At 53.9% G+C, this 22940-nt stretch overlaps 2 protein-coding genes across 2 annotated transcripts in view; one reads left to right on the forward strand and one right to left on the reverse strand.

The window, feature by feature from the left end:
- The first annotated feature begins 91 nt into the window (after positions 1-91).
- Positions 92-15565, forward strand: ZNF276 (zinc finger protein 276). Its single transcript, XM_012505306.2, has 9 exons — positions 92-448; positions 525-974; positions 4340-4418; positions 5983-6066; positions 10308-10418; positions 10488-10563; positions 10926-11043; positions 14800-14899; positions 14969-15565. The coding sequence occupies exons 1-9, from the start codon at positions 217-219 to the stop codon at positions 15237-15239; spliced, it is 1521 nt and encodes a 506-aa protein (XP_012360760.2). The 5' UTR covers positions 92-216; the 3' UTR covers positions 15240-15565.
- The window catches only part of FANCA (FA complementation group A), a 77951-nt gene continuing 70506 nt past the window's right edge, over positions 15496-22940 (reverse strand). The window contains exons 36-43 of the mRNA XM_030820961.1: positions 21843-21955; positions 19769-19907; positions 17812-17874; positions 17011-17116; positions 16472-16547; positions 16126-16282; positions 15875-15967; positions 15496-15702 (exon numbers count right to left, since the gene is read on the reverse strand). Of these exons, the coding sequence (XP_030676821.1) occupies positions 15595-15702; positions 15875-15967; positions 16126-16282; positions 16472-16547; positions 17011-17116; positions 17812-17874; positions 19769-19907; positions 21843-21955 (855 nt within the window). The 3' untranslated portion in view covers positions 15496-15594. The remainder of the gene's footprint in view (positions 15703-15874; positions 15968-16125; positions 16283-16471; positions 16548-17010; positions 17117-17811; positions 17875-19768; positions 19908-21842; positions 21956-22940) is intronic.

Here is a 22940-nt window from a genome sequence, read left to right on the forward strand (position 1 = left end):
CAAGAGCTGCCACGCCCAGTTCTACCAGTGCCACAGCCTCCTCAAGTCCTTCCTGCAGAGGGTCAACGTCTCCCCGACTGGTCGCCGGAAGCCTTGTGCAAAGTATGCCCTAGTCTGTTCAGGGCACGTTCAGGCTGTCAGTACTGCGATGTGACGGGTGCTGAGAGAGGGACAGGGCGTGCCTCGGCGGGAGCCTCTGGGTGGGGGGAACGGGCCATGCCCGGGCTCAGTGCGAACAGCCCTGGGACTGGTGTGGAGAGACGAACTGGGAGGAGCTGGGGTGAGGGAAGTGGTTACCTATGGGGACCGCTGAGGTTTGAGATCTCGAGAGGGTTCTGTACGACAAGCGCTGTGAATCTCCGCCTGCTTGTCCTGCTCATGGCCACACTGATCCTTTGCAGGGTCGGTGCCCAGCCCCCAACAGGGGCAGAGGAGGGAACGTGTCTGGGTGAGTCCTCCCCCGGTGGAGGGTGGGCTGGGTGCCAACCAGCCGTGGATCTGACATCTCTGTTGACTCTCTGCAGTGGATCTGATCACATCAAGCCCCCAGTGCCTGCACGGCTTGGTGGGTTGGGTGCACGGACATGCGGCCAGCTGCAGGGTCCTGCCCCACCTTCAGAGGACACTGTCCTCCGAGTACTGCGGCGTCATCCAAGTCGTGTGGGGTTGCGACCAGGGCCACGACTACACCATGGACACCAGCTCCAGCTGCAAGGCCTTCTTGCTGGACAGTGCGCTGGCAGTCAAGTGGCCATGGGACAAAGAGACGGCGCCACGGCTGCCCCAGCACCGAGGGTGGAACCCTGGGGACGCGCCTCAGACCTCCCAGGGTAGAGGGACAGGTACCCCAGTTGGGGCTGAGACCAAGACCCTGCCCAGCACGGATGTGGCCCAGCCTCCTTCGGACAGCGATGTGGTGGGGCCCAGGTCGGGCTTCCCACCTCAGCCAAGCCTGCCCCTCTGCGGGGCCCCAGGTAGGAGGCACCTGTTGCTGGTGCTAGACCAGGATCTGTGCTCCTCAGTGGGGCAGGGTTTTCAGCAGAAAGTGAATGTCTCCACTGCTCTAGGTGGTGGCTGGGGTGTGGTGTGAGAAGGAGCAGAGCTTGGGGCTTCTGCCTGCGGCTGCTCACCACATCCAGAGAGCAGGGAGGGGCGGCCAGCCTGTCTCCGCCTCTTGCTCCTCCGTGAGCAGGGCTCTGTTCCAGCAGTTTCTGTGGAGACACGCTCATCAGACGTCTAGTCTTTCTCTAAGTCTGTGCTTGGGGCTGAGGGGACTGAGGAAGAGAGAAGAATGGAGCCTTGTCTGTGGACGTGGGAGAAGAGAATGGCCGTTGCCTCTGTGGCTGCTGCCCTGGGCCAGCTGCAGGTCATTTCCTGGCACTCAGCCAGCCGCCTGGTGACACCCTGGTGTGGGCCAGTGTGGCACAGCTTTCTCTGCTGACAGGCTGAGGGGAAACACAAGGCCATTGTTTGGGCTCCAGAACCCGTAGCACTGTGGGCTGGTGCAGCTGCTCCTGGATGTTGTGTTAGGAGGGCCGGGGCCAGTTTCCTTCCAGCCTCTTGTCCTGTGTGTGCTCTGTGCACCTGTCCCCACCTGAGCACTCAGCTCCCACTTTGAGTCCTCAGGGGAGCTTCCAAAAAATATAGCTACCTGTAATCCCAGCACTTTGGGAGGCTGAGGTGGGCGGATCACTTGAGGTCAGGAGATCAAGACCAGCCTGGCCAACATAGTGAAATCCCATGGATAATAAAAATATAAAAACTAGCCAGGCATGGTGGTGGGCATCTGTAATCCCAGCTCTTCTGGAGGCCGAGGCATGAGAATCACTTCAGCCTGGGAGGCGGAGGTTGCAGTGAGCCGACATTGCACGACCGTACTCCAGCCTGGGCGGCAGAGCAAGACTCTGTCCCAAACAGAAACGCAGCTACCCAGCTAGTTTAGCCAAATATGGGTGCACAGATGAGACAGTTCGGCTCCGGGCCTTGGGTAGGAACGGGATTGTGAGTGTCACATCTTAGAGCTGCCTGGCTCTGTAAACTTGTGTGCATTATGTTGAGAACAAGTGTATCTACCTACCTACCTTCCTACTTCTCTCTCCCCCTCTCTCTGCTTATTTATCTGTATAGCTACGTGTCTGTCTACTTGTCTATCTACCTATTTATTTGTCTACCTACCTATTTACCTATTTATCTATTTGTCTGTTTATCTACTTATTTATTTATCTATTTGTCTATCTATCTACGTATTTATTTATTTTTGAGACAGTCTCGTTTTGTAGCCCCGGTTGGAGTGCAGTGTGCGATCTTGGCTCACTGCTAACTCAGCCTCCCGGATTGTGGTTCAAGCAATTCTCCTGCCTCAGTCTCCCGAGTATCTGGGACTACAGGCATGCGCCACCACACCCACCTAATTTTTGTATTTTTAGTAGAGATACGGTTTCACCATGTTGGCCAGGCTTGGTCTTGAACTCCTGACCTCGTGATCCATCCGCCTCAGCCTCCCAGAATGCTGGGATTACAGGTGTGAGCCACTGCACCCAGCCAAGAACAATACTTTTTAAAACTTACTTTAGGCCAGGTGCAGTGGTTCACGCCTGTAGTCCCAGCACTCTGGGAGGCTGAGGTAGGCAGATCATGAGGTCAGGAGATTGAGACCATCCTGGCTAACACGGCAAAACCCCGTCTCTAGTAAAAATGCAAAAAATTAGCTGGGTGTGGCTGTGGTTGCCTATAGTCCCAGCTACTTGGGAGGCTGAGGCAGGGAAATCGCTTGACCCTGGGAGGCAGAGATTGCAGTGAGCTGAGATCCTACCACTACACTCTAGCCTGAGTGACAGAGCAAGATTCTGTCTAAAAAAAAACCAAAACAAAAACAAAAAAGAAAACTTATTTTAAGTAGAGATGAGGTCTATTTTGCCCAGGCTGGTCTTGAATTTCTGGCTTCAAGTGATCCTTCTGCCTTGGCCTCCCAAAAGGCTGAGATTATAGGCATGAACCATCAGGCCTGGCCGAAGGAACAGTAATATTTATTTATTTATTTATGGAGTCTCGCTCTGTCGCCACCAGGCCTGGCCGAGAGAACAGTGTTATTTATTGATGGAGTCTCTGTCGCCCAGGCTCGAGTGCAGTGACACAATCGCAGCTCACTACAACCTCTGCCTCCTTAGTTCAAGTGATTCTTCTGCCTCGGCCTCCCGAGTAGCTGGGACTACAGGCTTGTGCCACCACACCCGGCTAATTTTTTGTATTTGTATTTATATTTTCTTGGAGACAGAGTTTTACTCTTTGTTGCCCAGGCTGGAGTGCAGTGGTGCGATACTGGCTCACTGTAACCTCCGCCTCCCAGGTTCAAGCGATTCTCCTGCCTCAGCCTCCCGAGTAGCTGGGATTACAGGCATGCACCACTATGCCTGGCTAATTTTGTATTTTTTAGTAGAGATGGGGTTTCTCCATGTTGGTCAGGCTAGTCTCGAACTCCCGACTTCAGGTGATCTGCCCACCCCGGCCTCCCAAAGTGCTGGGATTACAGGCATGAGTTACCACACCCAGCTCAACTTTTTGTATTTTTAGTAGAGAGGGGTTGTAACCGTGTTAGCCAGGTTGGTCTTGATCTCCTGACGTCGTGATCCACCCACGTCGGCCTCCCAAAGTGCTGGGATTACAGGCGTGAGCCACTGTACCCGGACTGAGAACAGTAATTTTTTATTATTTTATTTTATTTTTTTGAGTCAGAGTCTTGCTCTTTTGCCCAGGCTGGAGTGCAGTGCACGATCTCGGCTCACTGCAGCGTCCGCCTCTCAGGTTCAAGCGATTCTCCTGCCTCAGCCTCCCAGGTAGCTGGGATTACAGGCGCGTGCCACCATGCCCGGCTAATTTTTGTATTTTTAATAGAGGTGGGGTTTCACCGTGTTGGCCAGGCTGGTCTCGATCTCCTGACCTCGTGATCCACCTGCATCGGCCTGCCAAAGTGCTGGGATTACAGGCGTGGGCCACGATGCCTGGCCCAGTAATTTTTAAAATGTCTCAGGACATCCACCAAGTCCAGGCTGTCCTAGGAGGACTGGGTCGGAGTCTGTGGAAGGACTGGGCTTTCTGGTTCTGCTATTCCTGAGGGTTCTGATGCTTGTTGCTGCCTGTGCGCTTCTGGACGTTGGGCTGGCAGGGCAGGATCAGAGGCTGCATAGCACCCTTGGCGGGGATGGGGCCAAGGTGGGGAGAGCTTGTGGGTCAGGGACCCCAGTCTCCCTTCTAGTCATCAATAGTAGAATCAGGCCTCCTTGCAGGTGAGACCTTTCTGTGCTCCGTGTTGGTAACAGGAGCCTTGTTCTTTGTTTCTCAGGGCAGTTGGGTGAGAAGCAGGTTCCATCATCAACCTCGGATGATCGGGTAAAAGACGAGTTCAGTGACCTTTCTGAGGGGTGAGAGAAGAGTGGGTTTAAACAGCCTAAAATTTCTCCTTCAAAAACCATCCGTGACCTTTCTGAGGGGTGAGAGAAGAGTGGGTTTAAACAGCCTAAAATTTCTTCTTCAAAAACCATACAGCCATCGTAGGGCCGGCTGCCCATGCCCTGATACCAAACAAAGCCATCATAGGGGCCGGCTGTCCGTGCCCTGGTTGGGACGCATCTCCTCTCAAGGTGGGGGGAGAGGAGGGGCTGGGGAGCTTCCGAGGCGTCTTGTCTCTGATTGGTGGTTTCCTGGGTGCCAGAGGTCACTCACAGACCTGAGGCAGCTCCAGAGGGAGGCTGATAGGGTTTCTGACTCAGAGCAGCCTACAAGCGAGTTTGTTGAAACCAGTCTGGCTGGGTCCTTTGCTTCCGCTGCTGTTTTAGGGCCATAGTTTTGTGTTCACTCCAGATGTTTCTGGAGTAGAGAAAGCCCGACTTTAGCCCTTGACTGTGACACTTTTGTGACTTGAAGCAGAGGCTCTGTGAGGAGGTGTTGGAGGAGGACAGGCCTCAGAAGGGACCCCATCAGTGTCTGCAAAGTCCCTGGGCCACCCCTGCCTCTGAGCCAAGCGCCACTCAGGGCAGCTGTGCCAGGCTGGGGTTTGCACCGTTTCCACTCTCTCCTGTAAACCTTGACTGCAACACAGATGCACCTCATCCAAATGAGGACACCCCAGTTTGGGGGGCAATCCCAGTGGCGTGTGCAGTGATAAAGTCTGGCAGGTGCCACGAGGCACCTGGGGTGGCTAAGACTGTCCTCAAGACTGCCAGGAGACGAAAACGCAATTCAGGTTGTAGAATAAAGGCCACAAGTCTTTTTTTTTTTCCCTTAGTGAACTTTTTTTTTTAGACCGAGCCTCACTCTGTTGCCCAGGCTGGAGTGCCGTGGTGTGATCTCTGCTCACTGCGAACTCCACCTCCCGCGTTCAAGCGATTCTCCCGCCTCAGCCGCCCAAGTAGCTGGGATTACAGGCGCCCGCCACGACACCCGGCTAATTTTTGTATTTTTAGTAGAGACAGGGTTTCACGGTATTGGCCAGGCTGGTGTCGAACTCCTGACCTCAGGCGATCCACCTGCCTCAGCCTCCCAAAGTGCTGGGATTACAGGAGTTAGCCACTGCACCCGGCCACTTTTGTGAACTTAGAAGTGACTCATGGCAAACCCGTCAGCTGCATAGGGTTCCATAGGGTTTGCAGTTACAGGGTGAGGTGGTCGATTTCTCAAAGTCTGCTTAGCAGGAAGCTACCTTCGAGAGCCTCCACCCCTCCTGGGCCGCTGTGGAAAGGGCTGTTTCCAAGTCCGGTGTCCTGGTGCCCGGAGCACATGGCTTGTGGGGATTGCTGGCTTGTGAGCCTGGCTGGCCCTTTGTTCGGAAATGGGATTGGAAATCTGGGGATTTTAGATTTAAGACATTTTCACAAGAACTCAAACGTGGGACATGGGGGTCCATGTGTATCTTTAGGCAGGAGGTCTTGTTGGATCTGTCACTGCCCAGGCCCAGGGCTTTGCTGAAGATTCTCTCTTAATTCCTAGAGACGTCTTGAGTGAAGACGAAAATGACAAGAAGCAAAATGCGCAGTCTTCAGACGAGTCCTTTGAGCCTTACCCAGAAAGGAAGTAAGTGGGCAGCCCGGGGTCTGCTGGAGGTGTCGGTTGGGCGACCTAGACACCCGCCTGTCCTCCAGGGGCTCTCACTCCCTGCTGTGCCTCCCCTCATTTCACTCTCTCGTGTCCGGATCTCCCGAGCCCAGTGAAATGTGGCTTCCTTCAGTGAGCTGGGAGGCGGGGGAGGGGCAGGTGGGCAGGTGAGAAGGTGGGTCCTCCTGGTGGTTTGGAGCTGGGACCTGGTCTCAGCACTGTGAAGTGACCAGCAGGCCGGGGCAGGGCCGTCTCAGAGTCCCAGCAGTGGATGGCAGGTGTCTCTGTCGACAAAACCCAGCGTTGCCTGAGAAGGAGGCTCTTACGTCTCTTCTGCCGGTCCTGCCCTGGGTTCACACCCCAGTGTACCCCCCGGAACCCCCCAACCCATCGCTTCTGCTTTGTGTGCGTCTTCAGAGGCCCAAGGACCCAGCTCTGTCATCCTCCCGGTTCTGACCCCATCACTGATGTCCATGGCCAGGCAGCCACGGTCCACTTCCCTGTTGAATCACTTCTGTGACCTTCTTTTGACTCTGTTTTTGGGGATTTTTGTTTTCTCTCTTTAGTGAGAACACAGGCCCTGGTAGTGAGAGCTGGTTTTCACTTGTGCTGTTTTCTTTGCAACCCTGTACCCAGGAGTACCCAGAACACTCCCAGGTAGTTGGTGACTGACCTGGTCCCTGTCCTTGAGCATTTCACAGCCCAGAACAAAGGTCCAGAGGGCAGGCGGCTCTGAGCACCACAGTCAGCCACTAGAACCCTGCCATGCAGACTGAGAGGTCAGCTGCCTTTTTTCTTCGAAGTTCTGATGCTGTTAAGTTCTGAAAAGAGAAACAGGAGCAGAGGAGGAGGCCTGGAGAGAGATGAGAAGCAGAGGGCAGGACTGAGCCAGAGGGGCTGCAGCAGCCTCAGCATGAACAGAAAACTGGTCAGGCCCAGAAAAGGTGCCCGGGGGTCCCTACCCTCAGGTTTGTTCCCAGGAGTCATGGCTGGTGGGAGTCCCTACCCTCAGGTTTGTTCCCAGGAGTCATGGCTCGGAGGGGGGTCCCTACCCTCAGGTTTGTTCCCAGGAGTCATGGCTAGGGGGAGTCCCTACCCTCAGGTTTGTTCCCAGGAGTCATGGCCGGTGGGAGTCCCTACCCTCAGGTTTGTTCCCAGGAGTCATGGCCGGTGGGAGTCCCTACCCTGAGGTTTGTTCCCAGGAGTCATGGCTCGGAGGGGGGTCCTTACCCTCAGGTTTGTTCCCAGCAGTCATGGCAGGGGGTGTGCCCGAGGCTGCTGTACGGAAGCCCCCACTCCCTGTGACCCCCGGGTTGAGTCCGAATCCCAGGACACCTGAGAATGTGTCTGTGGCTTCCTGCCCAGAAAGTCTGGGGCTGCTGGTGTGAGGAGGGCTGGGAGCTGGGATGGGAGGAGACAGGTGAGCCTTTTCCAGATTGAGGCAGATTCAGGAGAGAGGGTCCTCTCTGCTGAGCCCCTGCTGCTGTGACAGGGACAGCACAGTCAGACTGTGTCACTAGTCCCTCTGGGACCCCAGGAGTGCAGAAAGACGTGCTTTGGAACAGAGACACAGGAGATAGGTTTTCAGATGCCTCTAGTAGAAGGGGTGACTTAAGTGGAAACTGCTGCGCAGGAGGCAGGACTGGGTGGTAGCAAGCATGGCCTCCTGACTGCGGCGAGTGCCAGGGGCACTTGGTTCCTCAGCTGCAACAATGAGACCCCCCTGGGAACCGAGAAGGGCCTCGACACAGCCCCCAGCCCGCGTGCTGCCTCGCAGTCTTGACTCTGACCTTAGAGTTCTAGCAGGCGTGCTCGCCTGTGTCCTCAGCTGGGGGCAGATGAGAAGAGACTTCAGTGATGTGTTAATGAGGGGTCAGTGGTTCCAGCCAGAGGGGAAGACCAAGGCCAGTGCCCTCATGGGGAAAGAACTGACAAGCAGCAGTGAGGCCTGAGCCCAGCCCACCCGGTCCGTAAGGATTCCCGTCCCAAACACAAGCGCACAGAGACTGCAGGTACTCTGAAGCCTCGTGCTGAGGAGGTGAGTGGTCAGTGTGGGAACAGCATGTCCAGCTACTCACAAACAAGGGGCCACCCAATCCAGGCAGGCAGGGCAGGTGAGGGGGACATGTGGCTAGGTCATGAAAACCAGTTATTAGGGACAGGGAGAGAAGGCGCAGCCTGTGCAAAGTCAACACAGTTCTTTTCAACGCGTTTTTGTCTTGGTTTTGAGACGGAGTCTCGCTCCGTTGCCCAGGCCGGAGTGCAGTGGTGCGATCTTGACTCACTGCAACCTCTGCCTCCTGAATTCAAGTGATTTTCCTGCCTTAGCCTCCTGAGTAGCTGGGATTACAGGCACACGCCACCACACCTGGCTAATTTTTGTATTTTTAGTACAGATGGGGTTTCCCCTACGTTGGCCATGCTGGTCTCAAACTCCTGACCTCATGATTGGCCCACCTCAGCCTCCCAAAGTGCTGGGATTACAGGCGTGAGCCACCGCGCCCGGCCTCAATGCACTCGTTAAAGAGAAGGGCAGTTAGTGACAGGGTCTCATGCTGTTGCCCAGGCTGGGGTGCACTGGCACGATCATGGCTGACTGCAGCCTTGTGTGCTCAAGCGAGCCTCTCACCTCACCCTCCCAGAGTGCTGGGATTGCCAGCGTGAGCCACTGGACTTCGCAGTGTAAACTATTTTTTTCATGCTATTGCATATGGATTGTTCATTGACAATATATAGAAACATAACTGGGTTTTGTGTATGGATTTTGTGTCCTGCAACTTTGCTGAAATAATTTACTAGGGTTTTTTGTATGTGGATCTTTAGGGTTTTCTACATAGGAGGTCGTGTCATTTGTGAATAGGGAGAATTTTTCTTTGTTTTCTTTTTCTTGTCCAGTTACTCTGGCTAGGGCCTCCAGTGCTGTGCTGAGAACAGTGGTGGGAGAATCCGTGTCTTGTTCCTGACCTTGGGGGAAGAGCTTTCAGTCCTTCACGATTGAGTGTGGTGTCTGCTGTGGGTTTCATGTAGAGGTTTTATCATGGTGGAGTTCTCTTCTGTTCCTGACAGATCTCCTTAACTATCCTTATCTGGATCCAAAAAGGAACTCCAAGTGTGTCTCTTTAAGTCTCCGATAGATGCACACTGGAAGCTGCTGCATTTGCTGGTCCCTTAGGGACTTGCCAGACCAACTAAAATGCACGACCCCAAAGTTTTGGAGGACAAGGTTCTTGCCCACCGTGGTCTGAGCTAGCAGCTCCAGGAACATGGGCGGGGCTCCGTGCAGTGGAGGCGGGGCTGAGGAATGCTGGGGTGGCAGCTACTCACCGTGTGCTTCCCAGGGAACAGGATCTGTTCCTCTGAAGCCCTGCCTGGGTGGCTTGAGCTTGGAATCAAGCTGTCCCGTTTTGAGAGAGTGAATTCTGAGCTTTTTCCTAGCATAAGGTCGTTTTGATAAAGGAGTGGCCCTTCGGACATCCCTGTTCTGCTGTCCTGGTATCTCCAGTTTTGGGTTTTACGTGTAGCACAGGGTGAAACTTTAGTTCTCAGAACCCACCCCTGCTGTACCCTGTGCCCTCGCCCTCTGCTGTGCTCGCCCCGACCTTGCTGTATCCTGCGTCCTCGCCCTCTGCTGTGCTCGCCCTGACCCTGCTGTACCCTGCGCCCTCTGCCGTGCTCACCCGACCCTGCTGTACCCTGCGCCCTCGCCCTCTGCCGTGCTCGCCCCTGACCCTGCTGTACCCTGCGCCCTCTGCTGTGTTCGCCCGATCCTGCTGTACCCTGCGCCCTCGCCCCTCCCCCCCCCCTCCCTGCTCGCCCCTGCCCTGCTGGCTGTCCCTGCGCCCTCGCCCTCTGCCGTGCTCGCCCCTGACCCTGCTGTACCCTGCGCCCTCGCCCTCTGCCGTGCTCGCCCCGACCCTGCTGTACGCTGCGCCCTCTGCCGTGCTCGCCCCTGACCCTGCTGTACCCTGCGCCCTCGCCCTCTGCTGTGCTTGCCCCTGACCCTGCTGTACCCTGCGCCCTCGCCCTCTGCTGTGCTCGCCCCTGAGGCCTCCTGTCCAGAGTCACTCTGGCTTTGGTGGCTTCAGGTAGATTCTGAGGGTCAGTCAGCCCAGAAGCAACTCAGGGAAGCTTCAGAAAAACCATCTCTCAGGTTGAAGAGACAAGAAACATCTGCAAATGGAGAACAGAAACCACTGAATCTGGGAACCTCTTTTTTTCAGGGTCTCTGGTAAGAAGTGTGAAAGCAAAGAAGCCAAGAAGTCTGAAGAACCAAGAGTTCGGAAGAAGCCGGGACCCAAGCCCGGGTGGAAGCAGCAGCTTCGTTGTGAGAGGTGATGCCTGGAATGCGAGGCTCGCCCTGCCTGTCGGGGCCGGGGTTCCATGCGTGCTCTTCATTGCAGGGAGGAGCTTCCCACCATCTACAAGTGTCCTTACCAGGGCTGTACGGCCGTGTACCGAGGCGCTGACGGCATGAAGGTGAGCACTGGCTGTGCCTGACCCAGGCCCGGCAGCTCAGTGTGAACCTGGGGAGGTAGCAGGTGTTTCTGCAGCTTGACTCAGACTTGTGCCCAAGGACTCCCGTGACCTAGGCTAACGGAGACCTGGAGCAGCCCTAGCCAGTGCCGTCCTTGGGAGTAGATGTGGGGCCAGACTTTCACTTGAGACATCCCCTGGGGGGTCTAGAAGTTTCTTGGCGTGAAGCTGTGAAGGAGCCAGTGGTGTAGCTGGAGGAGTTGGATCTGCCTTCCTTCCAGGGGCGTCAGCTGTCACCCGCTGAGGGCTCGTGCTGCGTGGCCCGGGTGAGGCTCTGAGGGTCTCTCACTGAGTCTCTCCTGCAGAAGCACATCAAGGAGCACCACGAGGAGGTCCGGGAGCGGCCTTGCCCCCATCCTGGCTGCAACAAGGTTTTCATGATCGATCGCTACCTGCAGCGCCATGTGAAGCTTATCCACACAGGTATGCCCATCGCCAGTGTTGCCTACGCCGGTGACAGCCAGGGGCACGTGACCTGCTTTCCAGTCTTTCTCATAGCCATCCCTGCTCCGAGTTGGGGGTCGCGTGCAGGTGGCTAACGGGGTCTTGGGTACTCAGTCACATTGGTAGATGAAGGCTAGAGTAGGGCATCACTGTGAATCTGCCCTTCCCTGTGATGGAAGGAATTCCTGACTTCCCCAGGATCTAGGCAGTTTGTCAAAACTAATAGCCAAGCAATCTTGGTGTCCTTTTGCAAACTGATCATTTTATTTTTTAATTTTTTTTGAGACGGAGTCTTGCTCTGTTGCCCAGGCTGGAGTGCAGTGGCACCATCTTGGCTCACCACAACCTCTGCCTCCCAGGTGCAAGCGATTCTCCCGCCTCAGCCTCCCAAGTAGCTGGGATTACAGGCACCCACAACCATGCCTGGCTAATTTTTGTAATTTTTGGTAGAGACAGGGTTTCATCATGCTGGCCAGGCTGATCTCTAACTCCTGACCTCAAGTGATCTCTGCCTCCCAAAGTGCAGAGATTACAGGTGTGAGCACTGCACCTGGCCCAAGCAAGTGTATCTTAAAAGGGAAAGTGGAAGGCATGAAGGCATGCCAACTCTGGGGAGCTGCCCCCATGGACAGGGGGGAGGCACGTGTGGTTCTGCTTCTTCACATGTGTGTAGGTCATGTCATTAAGACCGGAGGTGGATGGGGGAATTATGACTGAGGGTGCTGTCTCTGTGCCCGTCTTACTTTTCACAATTTCTATAATACACAAGTTACTTTTATAATCCAACAAGGATATGTTTTCAAAATGACAAACTTGGCTGGGCACGGTGGCTCACACCTGTAATCCCAGCACTTTGGGAGGCCGAGGTGGGTGGCTCACCTGAGGTCAGCAGTTTAAGACCAGCCTGGCCAACATGGTAAAACCCCGTCTCTACTAAAAATACAAAAATTAGCTGGGCGTGGTGGCACACACCTGTAGGCACAGCTACTTAGGAGGCTGAGGTGGGAGAATTGCTTGAACCCAAGAGGTGGAGGTTGCAATGAGCTGAGATCACAGCACTGCACTCCAGCCTGGGCAACAGTGAGACACTGTCAAAAAAAAAAAAAAAAAAAAAATTGTTTGAACCACATGGACCCGCATATCCATGGTCAGGGACTCGCATCCCTGGTATTCAGAGGGCTGCCTTTTCATAAGTGCAGGTTCTGTAGGGTCTTTGCAGGGCTAACGTTGGGACTTGAATATGAGCAGATTTTGGTAAGGGGTGGTGGGGTCCTGGAACCAGCTGAGGACAACTGTATATTGATCCTTACATATACAGTTTTCCTTGGTTTTGAACTTATTACAGAATAAGAATTATTTATTTGTACTTGAATCTACTGAAGTATTTTTTCATTAGGATTGCTTTTTACTGCTGGGTCATCTCCTGACATGTGGGTTAATTTGTTATTTTTTGGGTTCTCCCACGTCTTTCCTGATGGCAGCAGTTCCTTGGGTTTGGTTTTTCAGACTCTGTATCTGTCCAGTCACTGATGATCACAACCAGGCCGGGTGCAGTGGCTCACGCCTGTGATCACAGCACTCTGGAGGCTGAGGCAGTAGGATTGCTTGAGGCCAGGAGTTTGAGACCAGCCTGGGCAACATAGTCAGGCCGTCCCTACCAGAAACATTTTTTTAAATTTATTGATGGAGACGGTCTAACTCTTATCACCATGGTTGGAGTGTAGTGGTGCGATCTTGGCTCACTGTAACCTCCGCCTCCCTGGTTCAAGCAATTCTGTCTCAGCCTTCTAGGTAGCTGGGATTACAGGCACCTGCTGCCACGCCGGGCGGTTGGGGGGTTTACGGAGTCTTGTTCCATTGCCCAGGTCGGGGTGCAGTGGCACAATCTTGGCTCACCGCAAGCTCCTCTTCCCGGATTAAAGCCATTGTCCTACCTCAGCCTCCCAAGTGGCTGGGACTGCAGGTGCCCACCATCACACCTAGCTAATTTTTCGTTATTTTCAGTTGAGACAGGGTTTCACCATGTTAGGGAGGCTGGTCTCAATCTCCTGACCTCGTGATCCACCTGCCTCGGCCTCCCAAAGTGCTGGGATTATAAGCATGAGCCGTGACGCCTGGGTAATTTTTCTATTTTCAGTAGAGAGGCGGGTTTTGCTGTGTTGGCTAGGCTGGTCTCCAGTTCCCGACCTCAGGTGATTTGCCTGCTTTGCCCTCCCAAAGTGCTGGGATTACAGGCATGAGCCACTGTGCCAAGCCCCCAATTTTTTTTTTTTTTTCGGGACAGTCTGTGTCTCCCAGGCTGGAGTGCAGCGCTGCAATCTCGGCTCACTGCAACCTCCACCTCCTGGGTTCACGCAATTCTCCTGCCTCAGCCTCCCGAGTAGCTGGGACTACAGGTGCGTGCCACCACACCTGGCTAATTTTTGTATTTTTAGTAGAGATGGTTTTACCATATTGACCAGGCTGATCTTGAACTGACTTCATGATCTGCCCACCTTGGCCTCCCAAAGTGCTGGGATTGAGCACTTTGTGTAAGCCACTGCACCGGCCCCCCAAATTTTTTAAAGTAGCTAGGCATGGTGGTACACACCTGTGGTCCCAACTACTTGAGAGGTTGAGGCAGGAGGATCACTTAAGCCTGGGCGTTCCAGGCTATAGTGAGCCATGATTGTACCATTGCACTCCAACCTGGGCAACAGAGCAAGACCCTGTCTTAAAAAAAAAAAAAAAGAATTGCTTGAACCTGGGAGGTGGAGGTTCCAGTGAGCTGAGATTGGGCTATTATTGCACTCCAGCCTGGGCAACAGAGCAAGACTCAAGTCTCAAAAAAAACAGAACAGCATAGAGTAAAATGCCAAGGTAGGGTTTCCCTCCAAAGGGAAAAGTCTGTCTTGTGAAGTTTCAGGGCTTGACAGCTGTGTAGGCAGCACAGGGTGAATGGGTCTGCATGTCCACATGTGGCATTTGTGGACTAGCAAGTGATATCTCTTTGTTCAAGGGTGTGAGAAAGATTTCCAGAGCGAGTACAGCCATGCATATCCCCAGCCCCTGGGTATGGACCCCTCTCATATGGAGATGAATTCTAGAAAACAGCCATAGCTGTGACAATCAGTAATCTATACAACCTTAGTGATATGGCTTCCTTTAAGAATTTCTAGGCCAGGCACGGTGGCTCACACGTGTAATCGCAGCACTTTTGGAGACCGAGGCAGGTGGATCACAAGGTCAGGAATTCAAGACCAGCCTGGCCAATATGGTTAAACCCCATCTCTACTAAAAATACAAAAATCAGCTGGGCATGGTGGTGGGGGGGCACCTGTAATCCCAGCTACTCGGGAGGCTGAGGCAGAGGAATTGCTTGAGCCTGGGAGGCGGAGGTTGCAGTGAGCCGAGATCACGCCATTGCACTGCAGCCTGGGTGACAGAGGAAGACTCCATCTCAAAAAAAAAAAAAAAAAAAAAAAAAAAAAATGTGGTTAAGGAAATATAGATTTCTGAAGTTTCTTTAAAAACCATCCTCAAATGCACACGGCTGATGAAGCCATGTGACAGTGTATCAAGCAGTTTAAAGATCTTAATAAATGAGGCCCTCAGAGGCCCCTTGCTTGGGCCTGCTGCATGGTGAACCATATGCGGAAACATCTTCCCAGCTGTGATGGTTTCCCATTGTCATCATCGTCCCCCTGGGAGGTTGGAGCGTCAGGGGCCTGGACTCACTGGACTCTCCTCTCTCAGAGGTGCGGAACTACATCTGTGACGAGTGTGGACAAACCTTCAAGCAGCGGAAGCACCTTCTCGTCCACCAAATGCGACATTCAGGAGCCAAGCCTTTGCAGTAAGTGTGACTCAGGCCCCCCACCAGGGCTGTGGCCCACGCACCTTCTTACCTGCCTCTGTCCCCCAGGTGTGAGGTCTGTGGGTTCCAGTGCAGGCAGCGGGCGTCCCTCAAGTACCACATGACCAAACACAAGGCTGAGACTGAGCTGGACTTTGCCTGTGACCAGTGTGGCCGGCGGTTTGAGAAGGCCCACAACCTCAACGTACACATGTCCATGGTGCACCCGTTGACACAGACCCAGGACAAGTCCCTGCCTCTGGAGGCGGAACCACCACCTGGGCCACCGAGCCCCTCTGTGACCACAGAGGACCAGGCGGTGAAGCCTGAACCCACCTGAGGACGGCAGGGAGGATGAGCACCTCTAGCAGCCTGGACTTCACAGTGGCTGTGTCAGCCTCACCCTTCGTGTGCACCCGCATGGGAGGGTCGGAGGGTGCTGCCCGCCCTCGGTGCTGGAGGCGGGCTTGGTGTACGGCTTGAGTAGCCTTCCTCTGCTCTGGGACCAGTGGTTTATTTTCCTGCAAACACTGAGTGACTTGGGGCCAGACAGTTTATAAATAACTGATTCCTTTTCCCAACTAAAGCAATCGAGGAGATTTGTAATCCACTTTTTAGTGCAACAGGAGCTCCATGTTATGCTTGTAATAAATTATTTACAAAGGAGCTGGGCTGGTGTGCAGTGGCAGGTCCTGTCAGAAGAGATGAGGCTCCTGGTATAGGTCAGCGTCAGGGGCAGCCTGCTGTCTGCTCTGGAGGGCGGCGCTCACCTCTGGGTCGCAGTCCCCACGATCAGCCAGCAGCTGTGAGAGAGGAGCAGGTCCTCATCACATGCCGCCCACTAGGCCTCAGACCACAGCGGGGGGCTCTGGCAGAAATAGTTGAGTTGCATTGCCAGCCAGGTGGGCACATGGCCCAGGCAGCTGTGAATTCTCATGTCCCCCGCATGGCCCAAGGTGGGCATCTTGACGTTACCTCTGCCATGTGTGAGAAGCTCTTTTTCGGGCACCGAGGTATTAACTGCAGCAGAAAAAGACGAGCTTTTGTTATCAGTTCCACGGGGTTGCCCTAGAGAGAAAACAGGCAAAGTCACAGGTTAGAAGACATACTGAAACAGGGCTGGTGTGTGCCCCATAGTCTGTATGCTGTGCCTGGACATTCTTTGGCAGAAGGAGTCTCAGGCTAGGGGGAGCTCCCCTGGAGATGGGACTGGCCCTTCCACCTGCCTGACCCTGGAGCTCCAGGCTCCTGCCAGCTGGAGGTGAAACTGTGCTTGTATCCCCAGCCACGAAGAGCTGGACCAGCTTCAGGTACATGTCGACAGCAACATGCAGGAAGGCCTCTTCCCTGATGGCCGCGTCTTCATGGAAGTAGGAGAGAAGACTAGAGGTAAAGACATAGTGACAAATGGCTACAGACTGCTGGAAAGGTAGCAGATGATGCCAAGGGATACTGCCCATCTGTGGAGCAGAGGCACAGGCAACCCTTCCCATCTGGCGGGACCCAGAGGTGCTAAGATGGGGGTCTGGGAAATATTGCCCCTGCCCTGACCAGCCCTGTGGGTGAAGGTACCTGTAGAAGGCGAAAGGCAGCAGCCTGGTGTGCTGATCCGGGGCCACGCGGAGGAGGAGCTGCCCCAGGCTGAGGTCTGCAACACCAAGAGGTGGCTCAGGCAACTCTGGACATCTCTGCCTATTATCAGTGCTGGGGGACACCCCGGGGGTTGGGATGTGTACCCTAAGAGGCCTGGCTGTGGGGATAGCGTGGGACGAACAGCCTGAGCTGAGGATACCCGGGTACCTGTCAGCAGCTGGGAGAGGAAGGGGGGGGTCGCCCTCTTGCAGGAAGGTGGGTGTGGTACAGAGAGAGGCAGTACCCACGATAGGCCCATTGGTCCTGGGGTTGACCAGTGAGCCAGTAAATTATCTTACTGCTTTAAACAAGTTTGTACTTAATCTGTCCCAACTAAAATGGAGCTTATAAACTTAGCAAGAGGATAAACTCATAGAAATGAATTAGTGAACCTCAAGGAGGGCTCGTTCTTAACATTTGAAAGTTGCCTCTAAAAAGAGCGGCCCTCCGCATTTGCGCCTCAGCAGCGTGTTTCTTACCACTCTCTGTCAACTGAAAGAGCGCCAGCCAGGATATCTTCCTCTTCTCTAAACACTCGAGGATTGCTGCACAAACGTGGAAAGTCTTCGGTGGGTCCGTGGTGCTCTGTAAACCGCGGGAGACCAACCCTGAGAATGGCCGACCTGGTGCTCCCCATGGGTAGGAGGGTACAGCCCTCAGCACAGAAGAGGGCATTTCCTCTTTGCTTATTAAAAGTCTTAAAACTGGTGACAACCTATAGAAGGTAACACTGGGCCTCCGGACAGAAGAGGCTCAGGTAGGAGGCCAGGGACTTAGAGCACCCACACCAAGGCTGCTGTACCACATCCTCAAATCAGACATTCAAAGAAAGGCCCACAGGCCAGATGCAGTGGCTCATGCCTGTAATCCCAACACTTTGGGAGACCGAGGTCGGCGGATCACTGAGGCCAGTTCAAGACCAGCCTGGCAATATGGTGAAACCCTCTCTCTACTAAAAATACAAAAATTAGCCAGCCGTGGTAGGCTCACGCCTGTAATCCCAGCTACTCGGGAGGCTGATGCAGGAGAATTGCTTGAACCCAGGAGGCAGAGGGTGCAGTGAGCTGAGATCACACTACTGCACTGCGGCCTGGGAGACAGAGTGAGACTCCCATCTCAAAAAAAAAAAAAAAGGCCTACGGCTTGGGAGTTCTCACACTTCTGCAAACACAAGGAGCTCCTGAGCTCGTCTGGAAACCCTGACTTGGAAGCTGGCTGCCTGATGCCCCTGCCTGGCCCACAGCGGGAGAGGACACCTTGGCTGGGAAGGTCTGACTTACATTTAAGGTCAGATGTGATGAGAGCAGGCCCATCAAGGAGAAGAAGAAAAGGAAAACCAACAGCTGCAAATAAAAATGTGCATTTATTATTACATTAAAATTACCTGTGCTCTGTCATTCTAAATAAGGCTGACACATTCCTCTTTAATTGAAAGTTTTTACATCGAGGCCATAAATCCTTTAAGTGCATCTTAGAAAACTTTCCAGTCACTTTTAGAGAGACAGCGTAATTGAGAATTAATTACTACTGGCTGGGTCATTTCACACTTGCCTTTAAACAAAGCTAGAAACAGTCTGAAAAAGTGACAAGAGCCAGAAAGAGAAGACTGCTGCGGTTTCCTTGGCTGTGCACAGTCCCAACTCACCATCATCTCCCCTCAAGGCCTCCTGTCAGAAGTGTTTGTAAAATCCTTGAAGATAAACCCACAGGCTCCATCCTAAAGCAGGGCCTGACGGGGCAGGGTCTCTGTGGACACTCCTCTCCGCACACTAAGGCCTTAAGGCCCTGGAGCCACTAAAATCCCTTCTAACAAAACTGCACAAGAAACCTGAAGACGTACTCAGAAGAACCCCCGTAGGGTTGTTACAATCACCAAAACGCTGGGCGCTGCTGTCAGTCCAGCTTTTAGCTGGTGTAAGTCGTGTGCTGACACGGCACCTATGTGTTGAGAATCTCGGGCTGGTCACAGAGGGCTGCTTGTTTCTGTTCCTGTTCTACACACACCACCCTTGGCTCCCTGCACAGAGGGCTGTGTGGATGTCGCTGGTCTTGTGGGGGCAGGCAGGCTTTCCAGGGCGCAGCAACGAGGTGGGCAGTGGGTCTGAGTCGAGCATGGTCCCTGGCCTGGAATTCAGAGCAGCCTCTTCTCCCAATCCTTTCCCTATGCCTATGGCTGCAGACAGTCCCATCCTTGCTGCCTCTTGTCCCCAGCACCCCAGCTCTGAGCTGTCTCACTGCAAGCTTATCTGGGGCTGTCCCTCGGCACATGAATCAAGGCTACTGCAGCATGAATACAGAAGGCACCACTTGAAGGCTGACAGCCTTTACACTGGGCTGTGATGAGGATAAAAATAAGCTGAAGAAAAGCACTTCAAGCCTGGGCAACACAGTGAGACCCCCAACTCTTTTCTTTTTTACTTAAAAAACATTTTGTTTTTTGAGACAAGTCTCGCTCTGTCACGCAGACTGCAGGGCAGTGGTGTGATCTTGGCTCACTGCTGCCTCTGCCTCCTGGGTTGAAGAGAATCTCCCGCCTCAGCCTCCTGAGTAGCTTTACAGGCTATGGGATTATAGGTGTGCACCACCACACCCGGCTAATTTGTTGTATTTTTAGTAGAGACAGTGTTTCACCATGTTGCCCAAGCTGGTCTTGAACTCCTGACATCAAGTGATCCACCTGCCTCGGCCTCCCAAAGTGTTGGGATTACAGGCATAAGCCACCACGCCTGCACTAGAGACCCTCATCTCTTAGGAAAAAATGAAAAAATTAGCCGGGCATGGTGGCACACACCTGTAGTCCCAGCTACTCCAGAGGCTGAGGTGAGAGGATGGCTTGAGCCCAGAAGAAAGAGGCTGCAGTGAGCTAATTGCACCACTGCACTCCAGCCTGGGCGACAGTGAGACCCTGTCTCAAATACATACAACCATTTAAAAAAATCAAATTATTATTTTTACTAGTAAACTTGAGAGTCAAAGTCTTACTCCAAGCTGACCGGGCACAATGGCTCATGCCTGTAATCCCAGCACTTTGGGAGGCTGAGGCGGGAGGATCACGAGGTCAGGAGATCGAGACCATCCTGGCTAACCCCATCTCTACTAAAAATACAACAACAAAAAAAGTCTTGCTCCAAGCCTCGTATTTGTCTTTAGAAAAACAGTTCATCAGGCAAGCCCAGAGAAACAGCACTGATTGAAACCAAGCTTGCGAGAAATCAGTGAAAGAATTTCCTATCTTGCCTCCTCTCTCTCGCAGTCCAGCTTCTTTAGCTGTTTCCTGACGTTTTCTTCCCTGACTTGTTGAATCGCAAAGTGCAGTGCAGCAGCTGAGAGCCAGTCCGGGTTGGGTGCTGGGGAGGCAGCATCAGGAGAGAGGAAACTGGGACAGAGAGAACAGGGTCATTGCAGGGCCTTACAACCATACAACCACGCCACAGAAACCAAGTCCTTATTCCCACCTGTCACCTTTGGGGCCTGCCTTTCCATCAGAGGACACAGAAGGGTTTCCGGACCATCAGAACCCAGCACCCCCAGGTCCACATGAGAGTCTGGGCAGGTGCTGCCCCCAGGGCATCCTGGCGTTCTGAGAGCTGCTGACTGAAGAGGCAGCTGGCCTGGTCCTGTCCACCTTGCCCTGTGCTCTTGGGCCCCAGCTGCCTAAATTTTGGAAGAGGCCTCAGTTCTCCATGCCTGGCCTGTGGATCAGGCATTCCCTCCTACAACAGAGAACAAAGGACTGCCTGGCTCTGGCCCCAGTGTGGTGTCTGAGTTTTCTAGCTGGTTAAAGAATTGGTAGGAAATTAATGAAACAATGCTGTGGTTTAAGAGACTTTAAATAAGCTGGGCATCGTGGTTCACACCTGCAATCATAGCACTTCGGGAGGATCGTTTTAAGCCCAGGAATTGAGACCTGCCTGGGCAACACAGCGGGACTCAATCTCAAACAAAAACAAGGCAGGGTGCGGTGGCTCAAGCCTGTAATCCCAGCACTTTGGGAGGCTGAGGCGGGCAAATCACCTGGGGTTGGGAGTTTGAGACTAGCCTGACCAAATGGAGATACCTTTCTCTACTAAAAATACAAAATTAGCCAGGCATGGCGGCTCACGCCTGTAATCCCAGCTACTCGGGAGACTGAGGCAGGAAAATCGCTTGAACCTGGGAGGCGGAGGTCGTGGTGAGCCGAGATCGTGCCATCACACTCTAGCGTGGGTGACGAGTGAAACTCTGTCTCAAACAAAACAAAAAAACAAAACTTCGGACAATCTGATCTGTGTTTGTAGAATTAGAACTGGAGGTGAGACCTGCTTTCTCCTTTTCTTTTGAGATGCAGTTTCTCTCTTGTTGCCCATGCTGGAGTACAATGGCATGATCTCAGCTCACTGCAACCTCCACCTCCCGGCTTCAAGCAATTCTCCTGCCTCAGCCTCCTGAGTAGCTGGGACTACAGGCACACACCATCAAACCCAGCTGATTTTTGTATTTTCAGCAGAGACGGTTTCACATGTTGGCCAGGCTAGTCTCAAACTCCTGACCTCAGCTGATCCACCTCCCAAAGTGCTGGGATTACAGGCGTGCGCCACCGCGCTGGGCCCCTCTTCTGTTCTTTCAGTAGACTGCGAGCAACCAAACCCTGAGGGGACCCAGTGTGGCATAAGGGATTCAAAACTAGTCACAAAGTAAGGTGTTCTTCCAAGGAGGCAGGATGGGTACTAGCAGTGCCCTCCGACGACCCCTTAAGAACACGGCACCCACATTCAGCAGGTGGAGTGGCTGTCAGCAATGTGGTCCTCAGAAGGGTGTGTGAGCCTGGATTGCGCCAGGAGCTCGATGGTTTCCAAGGACCCGTGAATATCTGACTGGGGTCCACAGGTCAGGGTAGGCTGAACATCTGCATCCCTGAGGTCCCCATGACACTGACCCTGCCAGCACGAGGCCCACTCTGGGAGCCCACATTAGATATAAGAGGAAGAGGAGCAGGTGGAAAGGAATCACTTGAGCTCCTCACTCAGACGGGAGCCTGGGAGAGGCCGTTTTTTTTTTTTTCCTGGACAGAGTCTTGCTCTATTGGCCGTTGGAGTGATCTCGGCTCACTGGAAACTCCGCCTCCTGGGTTCAAGTGATTCTCCTGCCTCAGCCTCCCTAGTAGCTGGGATTACAGGCGCCCGCCACCATGAGAACTCAGTTCTTTTCTCCCTGCTCACACAAGAGGCTGCCCACACCGCTTCTCTCAAGCAAGCCAGCGTGTTTAGATGACCTCGAGCAGGTCCCGAAGTGCATCTGGGCAGGCACACCCCGTCTCACCACCCAAACGTACTCGCTGGCAAACTGCCGGCCTTCTTGCAGCTTCTGCAGTTCCCGGGGCAGCGGGCTCTGGCAGTGTCTCCTCCACTGGCAGAGCAGCACAGGCTCCAGGCTCGGCCACCACAACTATGGAGAGAGCACCAGGACACAGATGAGTGTGGCTGAGGTGGACACACCTCCACTGCCACAGCCATGACAAGCCCCCAGCACTCCTGAAGGCCACCACGGGCCCACGCTCACCCTGCGCTCTGGAACTCCAAAGCCAGTATCTTTTTACCTCAATTAAGGCTCAAAGCAGTTCCATGAGGCATTATTACCTACACTTATGGAAGACGTGGAATTTGGAGAAGGAAGAGCCTGGCCTAACAAAACAGTGAAGGGACCACACTCCCCTGAGCTAGGAATGCCTGGTCCTTGGATGCCCTCAGCTGAGAGCTGGCGTTCCAAATACCAAGGAGTTCATTTATCATGAATTCCACCAACTGAGCTACAACTCAGTGCAAATGCAGCCTGCTTGGGGAGCTCCCTGGGGAACATGCTATGTTGCGGGAGAAAAAGGCCCTCGTGTCCCTGATGACCGAGAAGGGTGACAGCTGTGGTCTTCAGGACTAAGTGAGCCGCCAAGGAAGTCAGGGAAATGCTGCCCTCCTCCCACTCCTGGGACCGTGGGCTGCTAGGGGAGCCTGCTGAGCTCTGGCGGGAGCTGAGGTGAAGTCTCTGCTCCGAAGTCCCAAGAAAGCATGGTCAGGCGCAAGTGGGCCACAGTTATGCTCTCGTGAGGGGGCACAGGCAGCCACCGTACAGTACAGCCTCCAGCCAGTGCACAACCCAAGACCGTGAACAAACAAACAAGCCCCACACCCCTGTGGACACGAAGGTGCCTGTGGGGTCTGAGCGGGGTCCACAGGGGAAAAGTCCTGAGGGTGCCCATGGTGACGGCGGTGGGGGCGGGGACGGTTCTGGGAACTCAGGATGCACGGCCCTCATCTGCTGCGAGCTGACATCTTTAACTGTGGCCTCCATGGTTCCTGAGGCACTTTCTCTGAGATGATAACACCCGTGATGGAGACGTGCTGCAGAGACGCCAGAGGCAGCCGTGGAGTCTCCCACT

The sequence above is a fragment of the Nomascus leucogenys genome, chromosome 2 (genome assembly GCF_006542625.1).
Source record: "Nomascus leucogenys isolate Asia chromosome 2, Asia_NLE_v1, whole genome shotgun sequence".
NCBI lineage: Eukaryota > Metazoa > Chordata > Mammalia > Primates > Hylobatidae > Nomascus > Nomascus leucogenys.

Bases quoted from the DNA above. Each gene is read 5' to 3' on its own strand.
- ZNF276 (XM_012505306.2), top strand. From the start codon at position 217: ATGCCCGGGCTCAGTGCGAACAGCCCTGGGACTGGTGTGGAGAGACGA. The intron at 449-524 runs GTGAGTCCTCCC...GACTCTCTGCAG, and splicing joins AGAGGAGGGAACGTGTCTGG to TGGATCTGATCACATCAAGC. The intron at 10,419-10,487 runs GTGATGCCTGGA...TCTTCATTGCAG, and splicing joins CAGCAGCTTCGTTGTGAGAG to GGAGGAGCTTCCCACCATCT.